General features: G+C 38.8%; 1 protein-coding gene across 1 annotated transcript in view; it reads left to right on the top strand.

Annotated features, from left to right (window-relative positions):
* SLC9A4 (solute carrier family 9 member A4) overlaps positions 1-21,614 on the top strand; it is a gene marked incomplete at both ends in the record, with an annotated part of 33,887 nt that overhangs the window by 1,188 nt on the left and 11,085 nt on the right. Inside the window, 7 exons of the mRNA XM_082763282.1 lie at positions 2,224-2,687; positions 8,567-8,826; positions 11,408-11,625; positions 15,364-15,566; positions 16,266-16,352; positions 17,693-17,763; positions 20,548-20,709. Coding sequence (XP_082619408.1) covers positions 2,224-2,687; positions 8,567-8,826; positions 11,408-11,625; positions 15,364-15,566; positions 16,266-16,352; positions 17,693-17,763; positions 20,548-20,709 — 1,465 coding nt within the window. The remainder of the gene's footprint in view (positions 1-2,223; positions 2,688-8,566; positions 8,827-11,407; positions 11,626-15,363; positions 15,567-16,265; positions 16,353-17,692; positions 17,764-20,547; positions 20,710-21,614) is intronic.

The raw sequence follows: 21,614 nt of genomic DNA, 5'->3' as shown, positions 1-21,614 counted from the left end.
ACAAGTTTCACAGTAGATGATGGTTTGAGTCCAAATCCTACAAATATTTTCACTGCTAGAGTAATAATATATATATATATATATATATATTTTTTTTTTTTTCCAAATCAGGTTTGTTGTTATTGTATCAGCAGATTGTGTTAGCGGTGAGCATGACTAATTTCTTTATTCACCATCTGCAAAAGCACAGGAATTGCTATAAGGCACATCTACTCTATATTCTTGTTCAAAGCAAGAAATAAGGTAACTTTAGAATTTTATGACACCTCCCAGCCAGACTTGTTTTGCTGGGAATTTTCCAACAAATGTTTTTGTTGTTGAAAATTCTGGAGCTGTTGACTTCAAATTTACTTGGGAGAAAGAATTAGTTTGAATAATCTGGCTGCCCATGGAAGAAGACTTTCAAATTTTTATATTTTTTTTCAATGTCACCTTCAAGTTTAATCTCCTTTTAGGATTTCAGAATTTCAAGGTAGGAAAAATTTCTGTCATCTTGAAAGGAGAAATAATTCCCTTATTCTGCAAAACTGACAGAAGACTTGAACATGATTTTTATTTCTTTTCTTTAAATTAAACTAGAAGATAAGTAGTGTTATGATTATAGCATATTTTTTGGTAAAAAACACAGTCTCCCAAATAAATAATTTTAAAATTCAAAGGAATGTTTTTCATTTACTTTTGAGCATGGATAAGTCTAACATCACAGAAATACAGTTATGTCATTAACTGCTAGAGGTATGGGACGAAAGTTGATCTAGCTTCAGCTATGGAAACAGAGGCACTGGATTTCACACAGAATCATGGAATGGCTGAAGTTGGAAGGTACCTCTGGAGGTCATCTGGTCCAAACCCCTGGCTCAGGCAGGGCCATCTAAAGCTGTTTGCCTATTTATGGGTGTTTTTGTCTCGTTCTCATTCTTGTAAACTCTGAGCAACTCCCTACATTTCTAGATGAGGCATCTCTCATTCACAATATGATTATACAGTTCCTGATATAGCAACTAGATGAGCTACTGTTAGATGTTATCTCAGTATTAGTATCAATATTCATGTCAACTGTGAAGGATTATATGAACACACAGTAGTAGGACATCAAGGTAGCTAAGAGGAGATTCACATCCATGACTTTTATATGCTAAATGTCATTCTTTCTCTGTAAAACAGCCAGTTGGCCAGCTGTTGTTCCCACAGGCAGTTTAAATATGACTTTTTTTTTTTTTTTTTTTTTTTTTTTTTTTTTCTTGAGTAGAAAAGAGAATTTGGCTGTAAACGTGCAAGATAAACTTTTCTGAATGGAAAAGACTTTAGCTCACTTCATTTGTAATGTGGCCTAAAGCTTTATTTTTAGTGAGGAAAAAAAATAATAGGGATCCTTTATTTTCTGTTATTTGATGGCTGTCAGTAGTTCTTTCAGCTCTGCTGAAACCCGTGGTTTTGTTTCACTAAACTCATCAGGTTCTTTACAGAGTGCTGTTTACTTTATGTAGAAAAAACAATTCCCAGAAAAGCTAGGTTAATCAGGTTGTAGAAAGTGTTATGCAGCTGTGGCTTGGTTCCTGTTGATAACTGAGCTACTTTGTATATTGTGGTATTTATGAGTATTCACTTCCTCAGTCTGTGGGTCATCTGGAGTCTGTGAAATGCTTCAGGGGACTTCGGGAATTGAAAAGGGCTGAACAGACCTTGGCATCTGAGTTGCTCCCTTGGGCTTCTCCAGGTTCCTGGTCAGTCCAAATCCAGCAGTAGCTCTGCAGCCAGGAATCCTCCTCAGCATTGGTGGGAGCAGCCTTCGAACACATGGCCAGGGATGGAGAGGCTCTTTGAGATGGCAGGACATACTGTGCCCCAGAGGCTTGGTGGTAGTAGCTGTTGTTCAGCAAGGATACTTTAAGAAATTTTAAGAATATACTATTTCCAATTTGCGCAGTGTCTTTTTGAAGATGTTTTTACCTTTCTAGTAATGAAGCTTAGACTGAAGCACACTTGTTCAGAAATTGACAGCTAGGAAGGGGGATGAAAAGAGATTTGTGGACAAACTTTTCCTTTCTTGTAATGACAGAAGTCATGTTTAATTTTGAAGGGAATGGTACTGTCTGTACAATTACAACTGCAATCCTAAGAGCAGAACCTGGCCATCTGCAGACTAAGTATTCAGAAGCAGGCAAAACATGTCTAACACCAGGTTAATTTAAACTTGAGTAATACCCCAATGTTTTGTTTAAGGTTTCCATCTCTACCACCGATTACCAAGACTCATGCCCGAAAGCTGCATCCTGATTGCCATCGGAGCACTGGTTGGAGCAATCATCTTTGGTACCGATCACAAATCCCCACCAGTGATGAACACAAGTATTTACTTCTTGTATCTCCTTCCACCTATTGTCCTGGAAGAGGGCTATTTCATGCCAACTCGTCCATTTTTTGAAAACTTTGGGTCCATTCTGTGGTGGTCTGTGCTGGGATCTCTGCTGAACTCATTTGGGATTGGTCTCTCCCTCTATGGTGTGTGCCAGATTGAAGCCTTTGGCCTGACTGACCTGAACCTGCTGCAGAACCTGCTCTTTGGCAGCATGATTTCGGCTGTGGATCCTGTGGCAGCTCTGGAAGTTTTTGAAGAAGCCTCTGTTAATGAGCAGCTTTATATGATGATTTTTGGAGAGTCATTGCTAAATGATGGCATAACTGTGGTGAGTTTCTTTCCATTCCTTGTCTTCCTCCCTTAGGGCCCTTATAGCTTGTAGGTTTATCGGACACAGGGCAAGAGCAGCCCTGCGGAAGTCTTAGACACATTATTTATCATATATTCCACTGTCAACCCAAAACTAATTTTAATATATGTAAACACTACATTTTATATTAACTCTTACAAAAACGTGCTGGTTTAGAGCTTCTGGAAGAGATACTGCTTCTGATTAGACATTGGAAACACGCCCTATTCTTGCATTCACTGAGGTGAATGGATAAAGAAAAGCTTATTTTGCTGATAGAACCAGTGTAAGACCTAGGAACATACTTGATATTGTGCAAGCAAATAAACAGAAAAATGTATTCCCTAAGGACTGAAGACAGCAGGGGTAGCAATACAAGAGACCTTCCAATATTCCATGTCTTAGAGAGCACTCATTAAAAAAAAAAAGGCTAGTATGGACAATCTCTGGTGGCCTCAATCCCTCCTCCATCTACTGCTGAGATTTTTTCCCAGAGGCCTTGGACAGGAATTCCAAAACCCATGAATTGCTTCACATAAGTCTAATTCTGTCAGAAAAAAAATAACATCATGACATCTGACAAGTGTTCATCTCTTTTGGGAATCAAGTGTCATCTCAAGTGTCCAGAAACAATACTTTGGAAAAATATATATATATATTTTTTAATAGGAAAAGTTTTTTTGTTGTTGTTGTTTTATTATTTTTATTTATTTAATAATTATTATTTTTTAACAAAGGTCCTTTTGCTAATATATTCATCGCTTTCTGCATAGTTATACTAAAACTTGGAGCAACATGAAATTCTAGCTGTGGGCCACATTTGACCAAGACACTTAGAACTTGAATGTTTTTCAAGCAAGACATTTCAAACAGGAAATTCATTGCACAGAAATCAAAAGGACTCTTCAGGCACTGAAAGTTAACTGCAGGTTAAGGAGTTTTGCTAGATAGCATCGTTACAGAATTTAAATCACAGGAATCTAAACCACACAAAAACTATTCAGATACTATTATACATGAGGTACAGTACAACCTGCACTTGTTAAATCTGTACAGAGTTCACTGCTGAAAGGCTTCATGGGAGAAGTGAAGTTCATGAGTAATGTGAAAAGGAAAAGGAATAAAGTAATTTCAGTAAATTCACAGCCTATCGATCATAAATCCTTATCTTAGTAAATCAGAAATGTAGGGCTATTGATTAAAGGACAAATGTTACTTAACTTTGCATGCATACTGCTAATGTGTTACAGCGGTAAAGCAAACAAGCAAACAAAATAATGCACAATTTATCTATCTGCTTAAGAACTTAAGGCCTGTTCCTCACTCTGGAAGAACTTGTTTGGTCCATTTTCTGACTGGCTCTCTACCCTGTCTTCCTTTTGTTCCCATGTGTTTACAATGTGGGTCCTAGTCATGATGGCATTTACACGAGCTTTCAGTCAGGATCCTGTTACAGCACAAATCTGCAGTACCAGAAAGTCTTTAAAACCAGTGGTATTTAGGCATTCCTCCACAGTACAAGGTGGTGTTAGCAAAAGAAATAAAAGGGTTTGCTACATCACTGTGAGTGAGTTCCCATTGCCCCATACACCTCATCATTGGTCTCTTCTCACAGCAGCTATGTTGCGATCAGTTTGTCAGCTGCTGCTGGCACATCCCTGCATCAGCCACCTCTCAGAGTTTTTCTGGGCATGCAGGTTTCCAAAGTCTCTACCTGACTTTATGTCAGAGAAGACTGAACTTCTCATGTGGATGGATCCCGATAGGTTGCTTTTTCCTCCCTGATACTCCACTTGCTATTTTAAAGTCTTTAAAACTGCTTACCTTAGCTGTCTTATCTTACCATTTCCTCACTATTTCTCTCTTAACAGTTTCCTTTGAGTTAACTCAATGTGTTTAAAAGGTAATATCACCAAGATATATTAAATACATATTATTTTCTATTGTTTGGATACAAATATCCCCTGGTTCTTTCCAGCCTGCTGAACGTTTTCTCCCAGCAGGACAAAAAGGTATGATTTTTGCTGAACTTGTACGTTATATCTGAGGCAACAATAGTTCCCTTTCTCCCGTATTTAGTTTAATATCTTGGTATTAAAAATTCCTAAACTAATTCATTGTTGAATTATAACAGTTATTTGGGAGCTTTTCCTTTGACTGAAGGTACTGGAACAGAAGATGATAATTGTACCCTTTGTACCCATTTGTACCTTTTCTCATTCTCCACAGATGAGCTATATCTGTCAATGGAACAAGAAGGTTCCAGGTCTTGTTTTTTCTTTTCCCAATAGCTTCTCCTGAGCAGACTTTTATCATTAGAATGTCTACATCAGTATCATTGCATAGACAGCAACAGGACTGGTTCTAGTGTGTATCTTAACATTAGTGCAATTTTTCAAAACCCCATCCAAAACAGTGTTGTTGGTAAATTCAGTGCAGATTTCATTCAAATGTTGAATACAAATGGAGAACCCTGATCTTGCTGCTAAGTCTTTCAAGATTCTGAAGCTGTGTCCTTGCTTATGACTAGAGCATTTCCATCTTGAAAGGAGCTGAGTACCTGTGTGCATCAGAAAACTAAACATTTCCCCTGACTACTTCATCTCTGGGGTTTGATTTTAGAAACTCTGAGAGCACCTATATACCACAACATACTCCAAATGAAGCTGCAGCGACCATTTCCTCCAATGGTGTCAGCTCTTCCTTGTATGCAGCCACAGAACAGTTAAAGAAATCTCCTACATAATGGAGACCAAAGTAAAATTAATTTCTCTATTTGAAGGGGCTTGAATTTATGTCTCTGATGTCTCTGGGGAAGGCTTTGACCACTGGTTGTGTGAGTATTAGGGAGAAGGATGGAGATATTCTCTGCACCTGCCACTGAAGTTAAGAATATAAAAAAAAAAAATATCATGTGGCCAGAGAGGGGAAAAAAAGAAAGTTTTCAAGGCTGTCTATGTTGGTGGTTAAGGTAGCCAGCTGAAAATCTTTTCTTCCAATGTTTCTGATGTAAACACTGTATGCAATGTGTCATGTAGGCTGACAAAACAGCAGCTAAAGCAAGGAACCCAGCCCAGAGAAGGTGGTACTTTATGGGCAACAGTGTCACACTCTCTCTTCCTCTCCCTGGCTCTATCAGTCACCCAGTGACACACCACTACACGATAATGCCCCCTCCAAAAAAAAAAAAAAAAAGAAAAAGAAAAAGCATTGAAACATGACATTCACAAATTTGTTAAATGAGGCCAACTATCAATCTATACCTTCTTTGTGAGCAAACCAAGGCATCTTAAGCTGATTCAGGCTTTCTTTCTATATAAAAAACACAGACTGTTCAGAGAACAGATTGAAAGAAGCACTGAAGAGAAGAACTTGGAGGTGTTGGCTAATGGAAAACTTGACATGAGCTAGCAATGTGTGCTTGCAGCCCAGAAAGCCAACAATATCCTAGGGTGCATCAAAAGAATTGTGGCCACCAGGTTGAGGGAGGTGATTCTCCCCCTCTACTCTGCTCTCATGAGAACCCACCTGGAGCCCTGCGTTCAGCTCTGGGGCCCCCAGCACAAGAAGGACATGGAAGTATTAGAGAGAGTCCAGAGGAAGGCCATGATCAGGTGGCTGGAGCACCTCTCCTATGAAGACAGGCTGAGGTAGTTGGGGTTGTTCAACTTGGAGAGAGAAGGCTCCAAGGAGACCATATGAAGGGGGCCTGCAGAAAAGCTGGAAAGGGATTCTTTGTCAGAGAATGTAGGGATAGGACAAATTAAAACTAAAACTAAAAAAAGAAATTAAACTAAAACGTGGGATATTTAGATTAGATATAAGGAAGAAATCCTTTACTATGAGGGTGGTGAGGCCCTGGTTGCCCAGAGAAGCTGTGGCTGCCCCATCCCTGCAAGTGTTCAAGGCCAGACTGGATGGGGCTTTGACCAACCTGGTCTGGTGGGAGGTGTCCCTGCCCATGGCAGGGGGCTGGAACTAGAAAGGCTTTAATGTCCCTTCCAACCCAAACTATTCTATTATTCTATGATTCTGTAAAGAATTATAGTACCTCATGTGCTGGAAACACTGTAAAGTAACTTAGCTAAGCAACATTTACTTGGGGTCTTACTTGTGTGATGTCCAATGTTGTTGTGAAGAACAGCTCACTTCCACAAATCACATTACAAAAGATGGAAATTGCATCGTATTTCAATAGCTACCATTTTTGTGCAAATTCTCTTACACTGTATAGCTACTTCAGGAGGCAGAAAAGGAGAGAAAAACTTACTAAATCATTTCCTGATGATAAATAGCCTTATTCAAAAGTGAGCATGGATCAATACCTTGATATCATTTATAAAGAATCACGTCTTAGGAAGAGATTGAAGTCAGCAAGAAAGAGGAAAGAGAGAACAGGCTTTGTAATTAAACACTGCATGGTAAGTACTAGAAATTGTGCTTGCTGTGGGAAGACATGAACCCTCTTTTCCTTACGTGTCATTGAAGAACCCAATTTCATACATATTCACCCTGAAAAAAAACATCTATGATGATTTACTTTGGGATGCTTTCACATGAAATATTTTATTGTACTGTGTCTGTCCCCCAGAAATATTATCAATGAGCCTCCTGGAGAACAGACTTTGTGATAGCTCAGGTTTATATGTTCCCAGCAGCAATTTAATATTGCACAGTAGCTGGGGAATAATTATTATCTTAATAAGCTTAAATCCTCTACCTGCAAATATATGCTTTAATCTTCTTAACACTCTTCTGAAATTAACTATATGAAGAAGATAGACAAAAGAAAAACATAAAACAAATGATTTTTCTCTATTTTGTGTTGTGGAACTTATACTTTGGTGCAACAGGTATGGAGAAATGGTGTCTTAGATGTTCCTAAAATTCTCTTGAAAACTGAAAGGTGACTTTCATATGTTAGACATTTCCTATAAATAAATCTGACAGGACTTAATGACAACCAACTGTCAGCAGCTTCTAAGAAATTTTTATCACTACTCCCTTCATTCCTGTGGAGACTTTGGATTAGTTTTTAAATAATGGATGAAAGAGGAACATACTGAAGATTTGTCATCATGAATTTCTGAATGAGAGAAATTATTAATAATATAAGTCTGGTAAACTTATCTGATCTAAAATAAATGAAATTATCTACAGACCAATTTATTAAATATAGTGAATTCAATCTGTCATGTAATACAACATTGTTTTCTTTTTATTTTTGACATTTCAGGTTTTATAGTCAGAATGTAAGTATGAAGGGTCTTTAAGCCCTTTATGGTGACATATCTTTTAGTTCCTACTTTGAAGTTGAGAGTACAGTCACAGAATTCCTGGGAATGAGTTTAAGTGGCATGAAACTGAAAACATACATGTATGAGGTTAGAGAGACTATGAACTTCACACACTGATTAGCAAAGGATTTATAGGGAACAGGGTGGGCAAGGAAAGGGAGGGAAACTCCAAAATAGAATGTTAAAAGTAAAGAGGTGTAGAGCCAGATTGGCACCTTTTTCAGCCAGATTGGAAAAGCTTCCTTTGAATATTTGTGTAAATGCAGTTGTGACAGCCATTTACTCTAGATTTTTCAGTGTTAATCATGATAGGATATAATTATTGTATCAATAAGTCAACTCATTAAAACTTAGATTAAATAAGACTTCTACTCGAACACTAATAACAGAACTCTAATAATTGTATTTATCTAGCTAGAGGCAACCTGAAACTGCTACTTTGTTGATCTGTCCAAAGCAATATCTGACACACGTATATACACATATATGTATGTATAAAATGTGTAAATTTGCAAGTTTCAGAAAGAAATGTAACTGCTATATCCTCATTTTTGCACATAGGTATTATATAACATCTTCATCGCCTTCACCCAGATGCACAGGTATGAAGAGATCGAATCCATCGACATCCTTGCTGGCTTTGCTCGCTTCTTCGTGGTGGGGCTGGGTGGTATGCTGTTTGGCATCGTTTTTGGATTTGTTTCAGCACTCATGACTCGATTCACCCACAATGTTTCTGCTATTGAACCTTTGCTGGTCTTCATGTTCAGCTACCTGTCATACTTGTCCGCTGAAACCCTTTACATCTCGGGAATTTTGGCGTGAGTATTCCTTATGGCTTTTTTCTCTTGAGAGAACAGGCAACCTTTCATGGAGGTTGTTTGCTTGAGGCTAGTGTAACACCATCATTTTCAGCATCTGGCCTAGAGACCTGCAGTGAATGGCTTCTAAGGGGTCTGTAAGTGCATCGATAATTAGGAAAAGCAATCCTATACTCAGTGTAGGCATAAATGTAGTACTGAGGAGTGGATATCTGTGCTGTTTTTTTGGGGAGACTTTTGCCTGCCAGAAAAAAAAAAAAAAAGTTTGCACTTGTGTAATGTGACCAGCGCTGACACCAGCCGGCTGTTTTCTGTTCCTTGGAGCATGAAGGAGCAGTCTGCTACCTTTGGTAAGACCAGTTCAGTGAGAGAATGATCTGATGTCACTGGTACTAGACCAGTGTGTCTGCATTTATTGGTAAGCATCATCACCATCAAACTACAATAGGGATAAAAAGTAAGGTGTGGAAACTGTAAAAAAAAAAAAATATTAAAAAATGTCAGAGTTATTGCTTTTGTATATAGTTGTGAACATAAGTTCTAATGTAGTTTACTGGAATTACACTACGCTAGAACAACATCACTAGAAGAAGAGAAAGGAAGGAATAGGAGACAAAAGTGAGAAATATCAGGAAAAGACTACTGGTAGAGGAAAAGATCCAGCACCTAACAACCCCTCAGAAGGGTGAAGTATAAAGAAAGTGTACCCGGTGAGGTGGCAAATGCTCCAGCTAGTGCTGTGGGCTGCCCAGCTGGTGGGCGGCAGGAGCTGGTGTGGCTTGCATTGGCTCTGAGCTCACAAGCCAGTGAGGCCTCACAGGCTTTGGTGCTCCCAGAGGAGAGGGATCTCCAGAAAAATCTTACTTACATATTGAGAACAAACCAGTTAAAATTTAATAAATTAAAGTGTGTAGCTGTTGCTTTCCAGACAGGTACATTTGCTCATGTCTACTTGTCAAACCCTGGTTTGGTTAGCTGTACAGCACAGCTGGCTTTGTACAAGCAACCTTTTCAGGATTGCCTGGGAAGCTAGTTTGGAATATTTAACCATATTAAATAAGTATTTAGGTAGGAAATACGTTTCTCTGGGCAATTAGACAACAGAATTGAATCTTAGGCTTTGTTTTGCATCTCGAGCACACTTGCCCTAAGGTGACTGGTGACTTTAGATGAGCAGGGTTAGACCACCTGTATAGTGATCACAAATACTGCGTGGATCCTTTTCTACCTGTATTGCCCAGAATAATGCTTCCCTGCCTATTTGTTACACATGACTATGTAGCTCTTTATTCCTCTTTCTTTTTATTTTCATTATAGTATTGAAATTATTAGTAATAAAAAATGTTAATATAATTGGGATTCATTATTCTTACTGCTTCATTGAGGAAATTAGTACTTGTTTTAGGGATGGGAACTTATTGTCACCCTTCTGAATTATTGAGGAATTCATTCATTTGTCACTTGGATCATGAAAGTCTATTATGCATGTGTCTTTGAAAGTCAACAGTATTAAACTTTAATGCTTAATGACATTGTCTTAAAGTGTTCTTGGACCTGCTAAATGTCTCATTTCTACCAGAATACCCTTGAGATTTTTTCAGTGGAAATTAAATGAGCAGAAACTAGATGAAGGTTTATTTAACGAGCAGTCAACATTCTCTGAATTCACAAGTTCAGAAAAATATAATCCCAAGAAGCCCCTAAAGACTAAAAGAATATCAACAGAAACTAGACAGATGATGGAATATATTACTACCATAGCACTGAATCTGTCTACATACTACTGTGGAAAATAAAGGGGATAAGAGAAACCATCTTCAGTAGTCCTGTTTGAAGACTACTGCTCAGTATGAATGTGACCAGCATCTGTGCTGGATCGTGGCCGATACCTCTGAAGCAGGCTCTAGTCTTGATTAACAGCAAAGATGTGGAAAAAGATTCTTTTCCTTCCTTAGGAGTATCCCCCACTCCGTGAGCAACTAAAAGGGATGAAGGACACATCTGTAGGTTAATTTTCCCCACAGTTGGTTTCTGTGGGATGGGAATTTCTGAAACTTAATATGGTCCTTCTGATCTGCCACCCAGCTGGAAGGGAGCCAGTGGGGGCTTTGGCCAATGCAGAGGACTACCACCATATTCTCCCACCATCATCTTGAAGCAGAAGATCACTGACAGGCAGGTTATGTCCCTCTAACTGATCTATCCACAGGCTGGTACGAAATTGACCGCCCTTTGTTTGAGACTCAAATATTTGTTGTGTGGTGGTTGTGTGTTAGACATTCAAAATAAAATGGACTTTGAACAGGAATATGATACCCTCACTTCCTCCCCAGGGAGGCTGACTGATTTGCTTCCTTTTTCCTGTATACAAAATTGGTTCACAGTGCTGCATTAAGATGCTCTCACTGAAATAGCTAGTGATACTGAAGAAGTAAAATGCTATATGATATTAGGAAGGTTAAAAGTCAGTGATGGAGAGTGCAGGTAATGAAGGCAAAAGTTGTTCTTAAGTAAAATAAAATTAAAAATAATAATTTAAAAAACTGTTTGCAACTGATCTGTGATGTTTTGCCTGGTACAGCATGACAGCATGTGCAGTGACTATGAAGAAATACGTGGAGGAGAATGTTTCTCAGAATTCCTATACGACAATAAAATACTTCATGAAGATGCTGGGCAGCGTCAGTGAGACCCTGATTTTTGTATTCATGGGAGTATCTACAGTGGGAAAAAACCACGAGTGGAACTGGGCCTTCATTTGCTTCACTCTGCTTTTCTGCCTCATTTGGCGAGCACTGAGTAAGTCAGCTTTTGTGGGCAAGCTACATCTCTGAGGGAAAACTTTTTGTGCAAAGGTATGTTAGTAAAGCCTGTGCAGACTGGTATAACCGGTTTAATAACAAATTTCCTAGGCATGCATTACAGTCAACTGAATTTCATAAATCCCCATGTGCAGAAAAAGGGGAAAAAACAAACTCAAACAAATCTTAATGCCAGTCTCCAAGTGCAGGCTTTATGATTAAGCAAGAATGGAAAACTTTAAGCAAAATTAAAATATTACCATGATTACGCCTATATAGAAGCAGATATCTTAGTTAACTATATGCCCTTGGGTAAGTGGACTTAATAATTTAATTGCATTCTGTAATTAGCTTTCTAATTGGATAATAAATGTACATAAGCATGCTTCTGGTCCTGGGTCTATAACACTAAAGGTCCTGTGCCAGGAGTGCCTAGAGGACATCAAACTATATGTGGGACACAATTTCTCATCTTCTCCTAATGTCCAGAATGGGTCAGCAGAAAATGAAAAGTTGGGAGAGAGAGGATAGGAAGGCACAGAGGAGGAATTATGCTCTTTGTGAAGGTGTGTATTCAATGTATGGAGTTCTCCCTTGGCAAATGTGAGGAATCAGCAGAGAGTTTGTGCTTAAGGATCAGAGGACAGACCAGTACAGCTGATGTTTTGTCAGGTGTTTACTGCAGCTCTCCTGATCAACAGAAGGAGGCAGATGAACCATATTTTATGCTCTGTAGAAAGTATCACAGTCACAGGCCCCACTACTCATGAGAGACTTTGACTACCCCGATATGTGTTGGAAGGGCAGTATGGCTATGTACGAGACATCCAGGAGATTTCTGAAAAATGTTGAAGACAATTTCTTGATGCAGGTGATTGATGAACCAGCTGTGGAATATGCTTTGTCACAAGTCAAAAATGTGCCTTTGTGACAAAATAGGCCAATGGCATACTGGGCTACACTAGCAAGTGTGTAGCCAGCAGGCCCAAAGTGTTTTTTCCCATCTGTTCAGCACTGGTGAGAGTATCTGGTGTGTCCAGTTCTTGGCTCCCTGTTAAAGGAAAGATATGGAGGTTCTGGAGCAAGTGCAGTAGAGGCCACCAAACTGGTCAGGACCTAGAGCACTGGATATACAAGGAGACCCTGAGAGAGCTCACCCTGAAAAAGAGAGAGCTCACAGGAGACCTTATTGCTGTCTATAAGTACTTGATCAGAGGGTAGAGAGAAGATAAAGCCTGATCAGAGAACAGAGAGAAGATGAAGCCAGACTCTTCTCAGAGGTGCACATCAGTAAGATAAGAGGTAACAGACATAAGGTAGAATATGGGAAATTCTGATTAGATAGTAGGAACCCATTTAACATGAGAGCGATCCAATATTATAACAGCAGCACAACTCTACAACCTTGAAGGTACTCAAGACTTGATTAGTGCTCTTAGCAGCCTGATTTGATTAGATCTGCTTTGAGTAGGAGTTTGTTCTAGATGACCTCCAAAGGTCACTTCCAACATAAAATACTCTGAGTTTGGGACCAACTAAGTATTGGCATCAAAGAGCTGAGATTAAGGTGCTATTTCTTAAATCTCTCAGGTAGCTCTGGTGCATTGGAACAGTTCTGTTATATAGCGATGACACAATTACTCAACTGTAAAGGTGATGTGATTGTTGTGGGTTTGACAGCAAGAAGGCAATGATTAAATATTTCCTTGCTAACCCTGGACCAACTGTGCCCTGTATGTTTTTAAAGACTTCCTTTTGGAGTCCATATAGGAATAACCTTCCAATAAAGAGATAAAAAAATCTTTTCTGGGTGTAAAACCACTTTGCTGTCGCATGCCCCTTTGTCTCTCAAACACCAAAGGGAGTGCAAGAGTTTTCTAGAGGATGGTCAAAATATTTCCCCTGAACTTGTTTGCTAAAATGATTGCATCATTTTCTCTGAAGCTTGAATAAGGTAAAAAGAATTGGTTTGAGGGTGACACATAACACAGTTTCGGTCTGAGTAGTTGATTATCTAGCATAATGTATTGGTTTATGCAGCCAGGGTTTTGTACTGGGAGGTGCTCCAGGGGTGGCTTCTGTGAGCAGAGCCCAGCAGCTGCCCCATGTCAGATCAGAGCCAGTTCCAGAAGGCTCCAAAAGGGACCTGCTGCTGGCCAGAGCCAAGCCAATATGTGATTCTAGTTGTGACTCTTCGGAATCATATTTAAGAAAGAGAAAAACCTGTTGTGCAACAGCAGCTGGGAGACAGGAGTGAGACAATGTGAGAGAAGCAGGCACCAAAGTCAATTCAGAAGGAGGGCAGGAGGTGCTCCAGGCACACAGCAGCAGTTCCCGTGCGACTTGTGGAGAGGCCCTGTTGGAGCAGGCTGTCCCCCTGCAGCCCATGGGTCCCACATGGAGCAGATCTCCATGCTGCAGCCTGTGGAGGAGCACCCGCAGGAGCAGGAGTCTGGGGGGAGCTGCTGCCCTTGGGGCCCCGTGCTGGAGCAGTTTGCTCCTGGGGATGGACCCTGTGGTATGGAGACATGTGGGAGCAGTTCTTGAAGAGCTGCTGCCTGTGGGCAGCCCCCATAGGCTTAGTTCAGGAAGGATGGCATCCCATGGGATGGACCCCATGTGGAGCAGGGGCAGAGAGTGACTGTGAAGGAGCGGTGGAGACGAAGGGATTGACCGCAGCCCCCATTCCTCATACCCCTTTGCTGCTTGGGGGAAGGAAGTAGAAGAGGGTGGATGGGGGAAAGGTGTTTGTAGTTTCCTTTTATCTTTGCACTGCTCAAGTCTGATGGCAACAAGCAATACATTTCATTAATCTCCCTGTGCTGAGTCTGTTTTGCCCATAACAGTAACTGAGTGATCTTCCTGTCCTTATCTCAACCCACAAGTTTGCTTTTGTTTTCATTATATTTTCTCCCCCTGTCCTTCTGAGGAGAGGCAATGAGAGATTTGGTGTTGTGGTGCTTAGCTGCCCATCAATGTTAAACTACCATACATATCTAAAGCTAGTGCTACTAGCCTTACCCAAAATAATTCACTGAATTTATCAGTGAATACAGAGTAAAATAACACCAGTAATTATCATGATTTTTCAATATTTACTTTAGCAATATAAGTTTCCACACAAATCACACACAAATCATAGGATAAAAAAACACCAGTCCTTACATAGCCACAGGCTGTCTGACTAATTTTAACTTTTATTGACATTTATTGAAAGCAAAATGAAATCTGAGAAATAAACAGAGAATTACAGAGACAGAAAGCCAGAGGATTAAAAATTAAAATGTTATTACTCTGCCTTTCAGTGAACCTATCCACAGGATTTGTTGGTAAAGAATTGTTCAAACACTTTGGGCAGACACTGTGTGAAAGCAGGAAACATTGCAAGGGAAGGCACGGGAAAAAACTCTCATCTAGTGGTTTATTTTGTGTCCAGAACACTTCAGAGAAGTGCAACATAAAGACAGGAAGTAAATCTTTTCCCCTAATCTCACTTCTAAACCCATATGAGAATTTAAAACTTGAAGCAGTTAATAAACACTTTTCTAGGACTTTTTCACACAAAGATTAAATATTTGGTCAAAGAGAAGCTACAAGAACCAAAAATTGAAAAGAAAGGTCTGTCAACTGCTGCCTGAGACAAAACATGTTTTGTTTTGCTTTGAATATTTTCTTTTTCTGCTTTCTTAATAACAATTGGGGTTTGTTTGTTTGTTTGTTTGTTTTGCCTTCTTAGGCGTATTTGCTCTCTTCTATATCAGTAACAAGTTCCGAACGTATCCCTTCACTGTGAAAGACCAACTCATTATTTCCTACAGTGGTCTTCGAGGAGCCAGCAGCTTCTCTCTTGCGTTCTTACTCCCAGTGAACCTCTTTCCAAGGAAAAATTTGTTCATTACTGCTACACTTGTAGTTATATACTTTACAGTGTTCATCCAGGTAAGTGGATGTATTGCTTAATGTATTGCTTTCACAAAACCAAGGTGACCAGGTCATTCCACTTGGTTTACACTGCTGCACAAGGAGGAACTGGATCTTCTGGATGTCTCATACTTTTTATTTTCCCCTACAAATAACTCAGATACTCTAGGGTGTCCATAGAGCACTATGCACCTCAGCATAATAGTGTTTAGGCATTTAGATCCCATCGGAATGTTTTCATAAAACCAGTTTTGTTTCTATTTCCCTTTTTTAAATGCTAGATTCTCTAGTAGTGCAATAGAGAATCAGGAACAGCTAAAAATGGTTTCTACATGAAAAACAAAACAAAAAAAGAACCAAGCCAAATCAAACCAAACCAAAATGCTTAATTCTGAAAATATAGAAGTAAGAGTTTTTAAGACCATAAGGACCTCACAAAGACAATGCCTTCTTCCAACTGAGTGCTGTTTTGGTGAAAGTTGGCAATGAGTCAGTTACTTTATGTGGTTAATACATGTTGATAAACACAGTCTTGATTAAAATATAGGTACACATTTTTTAGTTTTTGTTTTTGAGTTTTAATCCTCTCCTGTTGTAACCAATCATTATCCTGTCTAAGACAGCTTTTCTGACTGATTAAAATGAAATCCATTTTCTTGCTTTCTGCTTTAATTTTTGAGGTATTATTAACACTTCAACTTACTGTTCCAAATGCAGGGAATCACAATTGGACCATTGGTCAGATATCTAGATGTTAAAAAGACCAACAAAAAGGAGTCCATCAATGAAGAAATTCACATGAGAGTAAGTTTTTAATATCAGTAAATAATAGCCTAAAAAGAAAAGGTAGGGTGTTCAGAAAGAAATGGATTAAAGGATGTATTTGGTAGCCCCGGCATTTACTGAATTTGGGCTTCTTATGCTTTTTAGAACATTTGGAGGGAAACCTAGGCATAATATTCTAAAATGTGATAGTTCTTTTGTATTCATAGTGACTGTCACATTATAATAATACAGTACTGTAACTGACATGGCATAGCAGGGCTCTTACATCTAGATACTTGTGACCATGGTGGGACAGGTACATAAAAGCAGCATTTACAAAATGCATTTATCATCCTTTCCAGACAGATTTGTTAGACACCTTTGTTGCCATCTTTTGATTGATTATAAACACATTGACACCTTAAAAGTCTTAATCATGTTTTGGTGAAAGTGAAAAGGGTTGAACCATTGGTCTGCAAATTTAATTCTGAATAACAATCTTTTTCCCTTTCAAACATTTGCTTTAGCTCTCAAATTACCTATGTATAAAATAATAGAAAACTGCTCAAACTAACTTAGCAACACTAGGCAAAATATGCATACACTTTTATTTTTACTCCAGGGAATATATCTGAAATTAACAAAATGATTGTGCCTTAAAATTAAACACATTCAAAAAACATTAGCAAAACCAGAGCATCTCAACTGATTTGAATTTGAATTGAATTTAATTCTTGCTATTCCAACCTTTGCACTTACCTTTGAATGGTAATTGTTCAAAAGCACCACTTACAACTATACATATGGAAGAACTGGTCGTTTTCTGTCTGTTTCTGTAATGCTAGAAATGGACAGAAGATGACTGAAAATTCTGATACTTAGCAGTGATGAACTTGCCAATCTCATGACAATATACAAAATCAGGGAATTTTCAGGTCATGGCAAGGGCTAAAGTGTGGAGTACCTGGCCCCACACATGCAGAGGGATGTCACACATACAGAAAGAAGACCTAGGTGGCGTATCCAATAATTTTGGTTTTGGTCTCAGTAGACAAAAAGGACCATGCAATTTAGATGCTCAGTATTGTTTTCCACTGTGTACAGTCCTTTACTCAGTTTTGTATTTTGTTAGGTGATGGTGAGATGACATCAGACTGACAGAACTGCCACCTCAATCAAAATATTGCCACAGCAGCCAAGCACAGTGGGATATTTGCCTTGATTTTTAGAAAAATGTAGTTATTTTCAGAATTAACTCACCCTTCCCATTTAAAAAAGAAAAAAAAATAGAAAGAAAATCCTGTCAACAGTTGCATATTTGTGGTGATATTATTTTCTCATAATGGCCACTTAGATTTCTTCCGTGTTTGTTTCTCCAGTTGATGGATCACTTCAAGGCTGGTATTGAAGACGTATGTGGACATTGGAGTCATTATCAGCTGAGAGATAAGTAAGCATCTCTTACTGCAGACTATTATAATAAAATAACCTATCATCTGTGATGTAAAATACAAAAGGTAAATAGAATAAGAAATCCATCTTGTGCCCCATGAGGCTAAAATAGTATGATAATATTGGGGACGTGTGCAATATCTCTTTTTAAAAAGTGAACTCCTGAGTAATCGCTATCTCTTGGGACTGCAGTGCCCATATATTGTCTGCTAAATTGCTTCTGCACAAACAGGGAGAAAATGAGCCTTCTGAAAGAAAAAAAAAACATAGCAGATAAATTCATGCTGCAGGCATCAGACTATGCATATAGCTTTGGCATAAATCTTTGGTCTATGGCAGTGTTCCTTTAGGTTGAGATTTGGAATGGAAGATGTGTATGGTGTCAGTGCTTCACTGTCTTTCTCTATAAGCCTCCAAGGCAAATACAATCCCTTGTAGGTGAGTACGGATTAAAGAATTACTAATTTTTCCTTACAAACCTTTGTAATTAGTTATATTCAAAATTAAAAAAAAAAAATAGTGGAGGAAATGTTGGCATTTAAATATCGAGTAGCACAGGCATATACTTTCATTCAGGTCTTCACCCAGGAAATCACAGAATCACAGAATCCACAAATGGCTAAGATTGGAAGGGACCTCTAAGTTCTACCACCCTGATAAGCAGGATCACCTAGAGCACATTACACAGGATAGCATCCAGGAGGGGTTTGAATATCTCCAGAGAAGGAGAATCCACAACTTCTCCGAGTAACCTTTGCCAGTGCTCTGTCACCCTCACAGTAAAGAAGTGCCGTCTCATATTGAGCCAGAACCTTCTGTGCTTCAGTTTGTGCCTGTTGCCTGTTGCAGGGCACAACTGAGAAGAGACTGGCTCCATCCTCTTGGCACCCTTCCTTCAAATATTTGTACACATTGATGAGGTGTCTCCTCAGTCTTCTCTTTTCCAGGCTAAACAGGCCCAGCTCTCTCAGCCTGTCATAATATGGCAGGTGCTCCAGTCCTCTAATCATCTTAGTAGCCCTAAAACACAGGACCTGTGCTGTCTTCTATAAGCAGGATGAGGTGATATTGTCAAGTTTTGTGGATCTTTCAGGCATTGCTCAGAAGAAATCAACCTGGGATTCTAAGCTGCCTTCTTCCCCAAAGGCACTCTGCAATCATGTTGGCCTCCACCTCAACATGTTAATGTTGTGAAGATAGACTAATCTTTTCCACAGACATCATATTTTGATGCTATGGACTAAGTGTTATCCCTAAGATCATGCCTAGACTTCTGTGTCTGAGACCTCCAGCTCACCACTCAGCACTGGACCCCAGTAATCTAGACTGGGTGTTTGCTGGGACATGTGGAAGTTCCCTTCATGACTAGGTTTCTCCTTATAAAAATCAAGAATTAGGAGTGGGAAGAAGGTTGGTCTGTATTCAGTTCTCATTCCTACAGGGTATGCTGATGTATCTAGGGCGCATACCTGGACCTGGAAGCTAAATGCCTTCTAATGTCTTCTTGGCTCTCACAGTAGAGATAGATAGCTTTAGAGCAGCCACTGGGGCAACACCACTGCCTGTGCAGTCAATAAGCTAAACAAATCCCTCTTAGAACAGTAATTTAATTGAAATAACAGCATTTCAAATTTCAGTAAGATAAAATATTATTTCCACTTATCTCACATCTACGCATATGCTTTGATAAGAGACATTTGTCCATTTTTATTTATTTTTTTTCATAAATGTAATGTTTCTGTTCATGGGCAGATTCCAATGACACATTGTATATATGTAAAAAAAAAAAAATGTAAGAAGATTGTATTAAAAAATATTCCCTAGACTTTCCTGTGTAACTTCAAAAATGCTTAGCATATGTGTATCAGAATTAATTACCTTAGTGATGACACTTCAGGTTGATTTCTGAAAATAATAATTATATATATATATATATAAAGAGCTTTAATCCCAACCGAAACATTAATGTACTTCTCTCTATTATTTGAGGAAGAATGAAGACCAGTCATGTTTAGAAAATGTACAAAATTCTATTCCTTTTCTTAGCATTGTGGAAAGCATTATCTTGCTGTGGTAAACTGTTCCTTTGAAAGAAACTTATAAGAAGATCTGCTGTTCTGCTAAACATCTGCCTGAAAGTAGATACCTGTTCCAAAGCACACACATACATTCACATTCAAATTATGTCATACATCAGAGATACTTTACAATCTGCAGCATGCGTGCACATAGTATTTTGTGGTCCATTCAATTTTTCTGTCATTCAGAATACAAAGAAATATATTTTATCCAGCCTAATTGTTGGGATTCAAAATTATCATCAACATAATGTGCCCAAACTACTGTAACTACTGGGCCATTTGAAGCATTATTGGTGGCTGGCTGAATAGGCCAGGATTACTGTAAGAGCAGCTGCTGCTGTTATGTCCTATTAGAATACAACATTTGTATGAAAGCATGGAGACTGGCCATATTCTTTTCTTACAAATGTGGCAGTGTTATATAAACACATACCCAGTCCTCTTCTTTGCTTTGATTGCAGATTGTTTCTTTCTTTTGTCCAGTGGGCTTTACAATCTCTGTGGACCACCAGACCATGCCAAAAGTCCCCCTAAAGGTCTCTGTTCACTTGCTCTTCAGGAGTCCACAGGTGCCTTTAATTTGGATACAGTTTCCACTGGTGAATTATAGATGTGCACATTTGAATGAAGATCAGCTTGACCTACAGAAATAAAAACACATTTCACTTTTTTACACTTCATTTTTAACTTCTCTTTTGCAGATTTAAGAAGTTTGACAATAAGTATTTGAAGAAAATTTTAATTCGGGAGCATCAACCCAAATCCAGCCTTGTGTCATTATACAAAAAGATGGAGATAAAACTGGCCATAGAGATGGCTGAGAATGCCATGGAAATTTCAAAATCATCCACAGCTTCTTTACAGTGAGTACTGACCTCTTCATCCTTTGTGGAGCTGAGTGGGATAGGAGGGAAGGCAATAAAAATCAAGCAACACCCAAAGGATTTTGTGATTTTAACAAAAAAGTATGGGGAAAAAAAAAAAAAGTCATGGGAATGTGTTGTTTTGGGCTGGCACTCATATTTGTACATCGGTTCTTTGCTGACAGATTGAAAATTACTTTTTATTTATTTATTTATTTATTTTTAAGTGATGGGCAATTCAGAAGAAGAAACACAAGTCAGGTGTAAAGGCCACTCTCACTGTTTTGAATCACAGCAGTGGTTTGAGGGGACAGTAACCTTCAGTGTGCTGACCGATGCACTTTATTCATCACTGCCAGCTGGTAAGAGAACTGAAGGAGAGGCTAGAGAAAAGGTCTTGACTCCAATATCCCAATGAGAAGAGAACAGTTTTCCTTCTAGCATTTGCAGTTTTTGCTATTTCACGTTCCTGTCCCTCAAATCATTCTGCTATATTTTGATACTTCCATACCCACTTTGGCCAGAACATGGTTTCAGAGAAGAAAATAAAAAAAAAGACAGAAAGAATTATAGAGAACACTTTCTAAACCTTACCTTGGATTTTCAGTATGGAAAATGAGTAATTTACACCAATGCAGTTGTCTAGTTTCTCAATAGTGTGCTAAATGAATGCTAGTTCTCCCAAAGTGTATGTCCTTTCTATTTTGCAGCAGCCTCTGGCAAGGCCCAGCATATTTTCTTTACTGACTGTTTCTCTCACCCCACACCAGAAAGTTCAAATAACAACAGGAATTTAAACTAAAATCTCTCTTGAAACTGTTTGGCATAATCACATCAAAATTCATCTGCTTTCTTGAAACTGATGTCAGCTTGCAGTGTAAGACCTAGCTCTTTTCTTTCTAAGT

This window comes from Aythya marila, assembly GCF_965140915.1.
Source record: "Aythya marila genome assembly, chromosome: 1".
Lineage (NCBI taxonomy): Eukaryota > Metazoa > Chordata > Aves > Anseriformes > Anatidae > Aythya > Aythya marila.
Note: the sequence above shows the minus strand (reverse complement) of the source record. Positions and strands in the feature narration are given on the sequence as shown.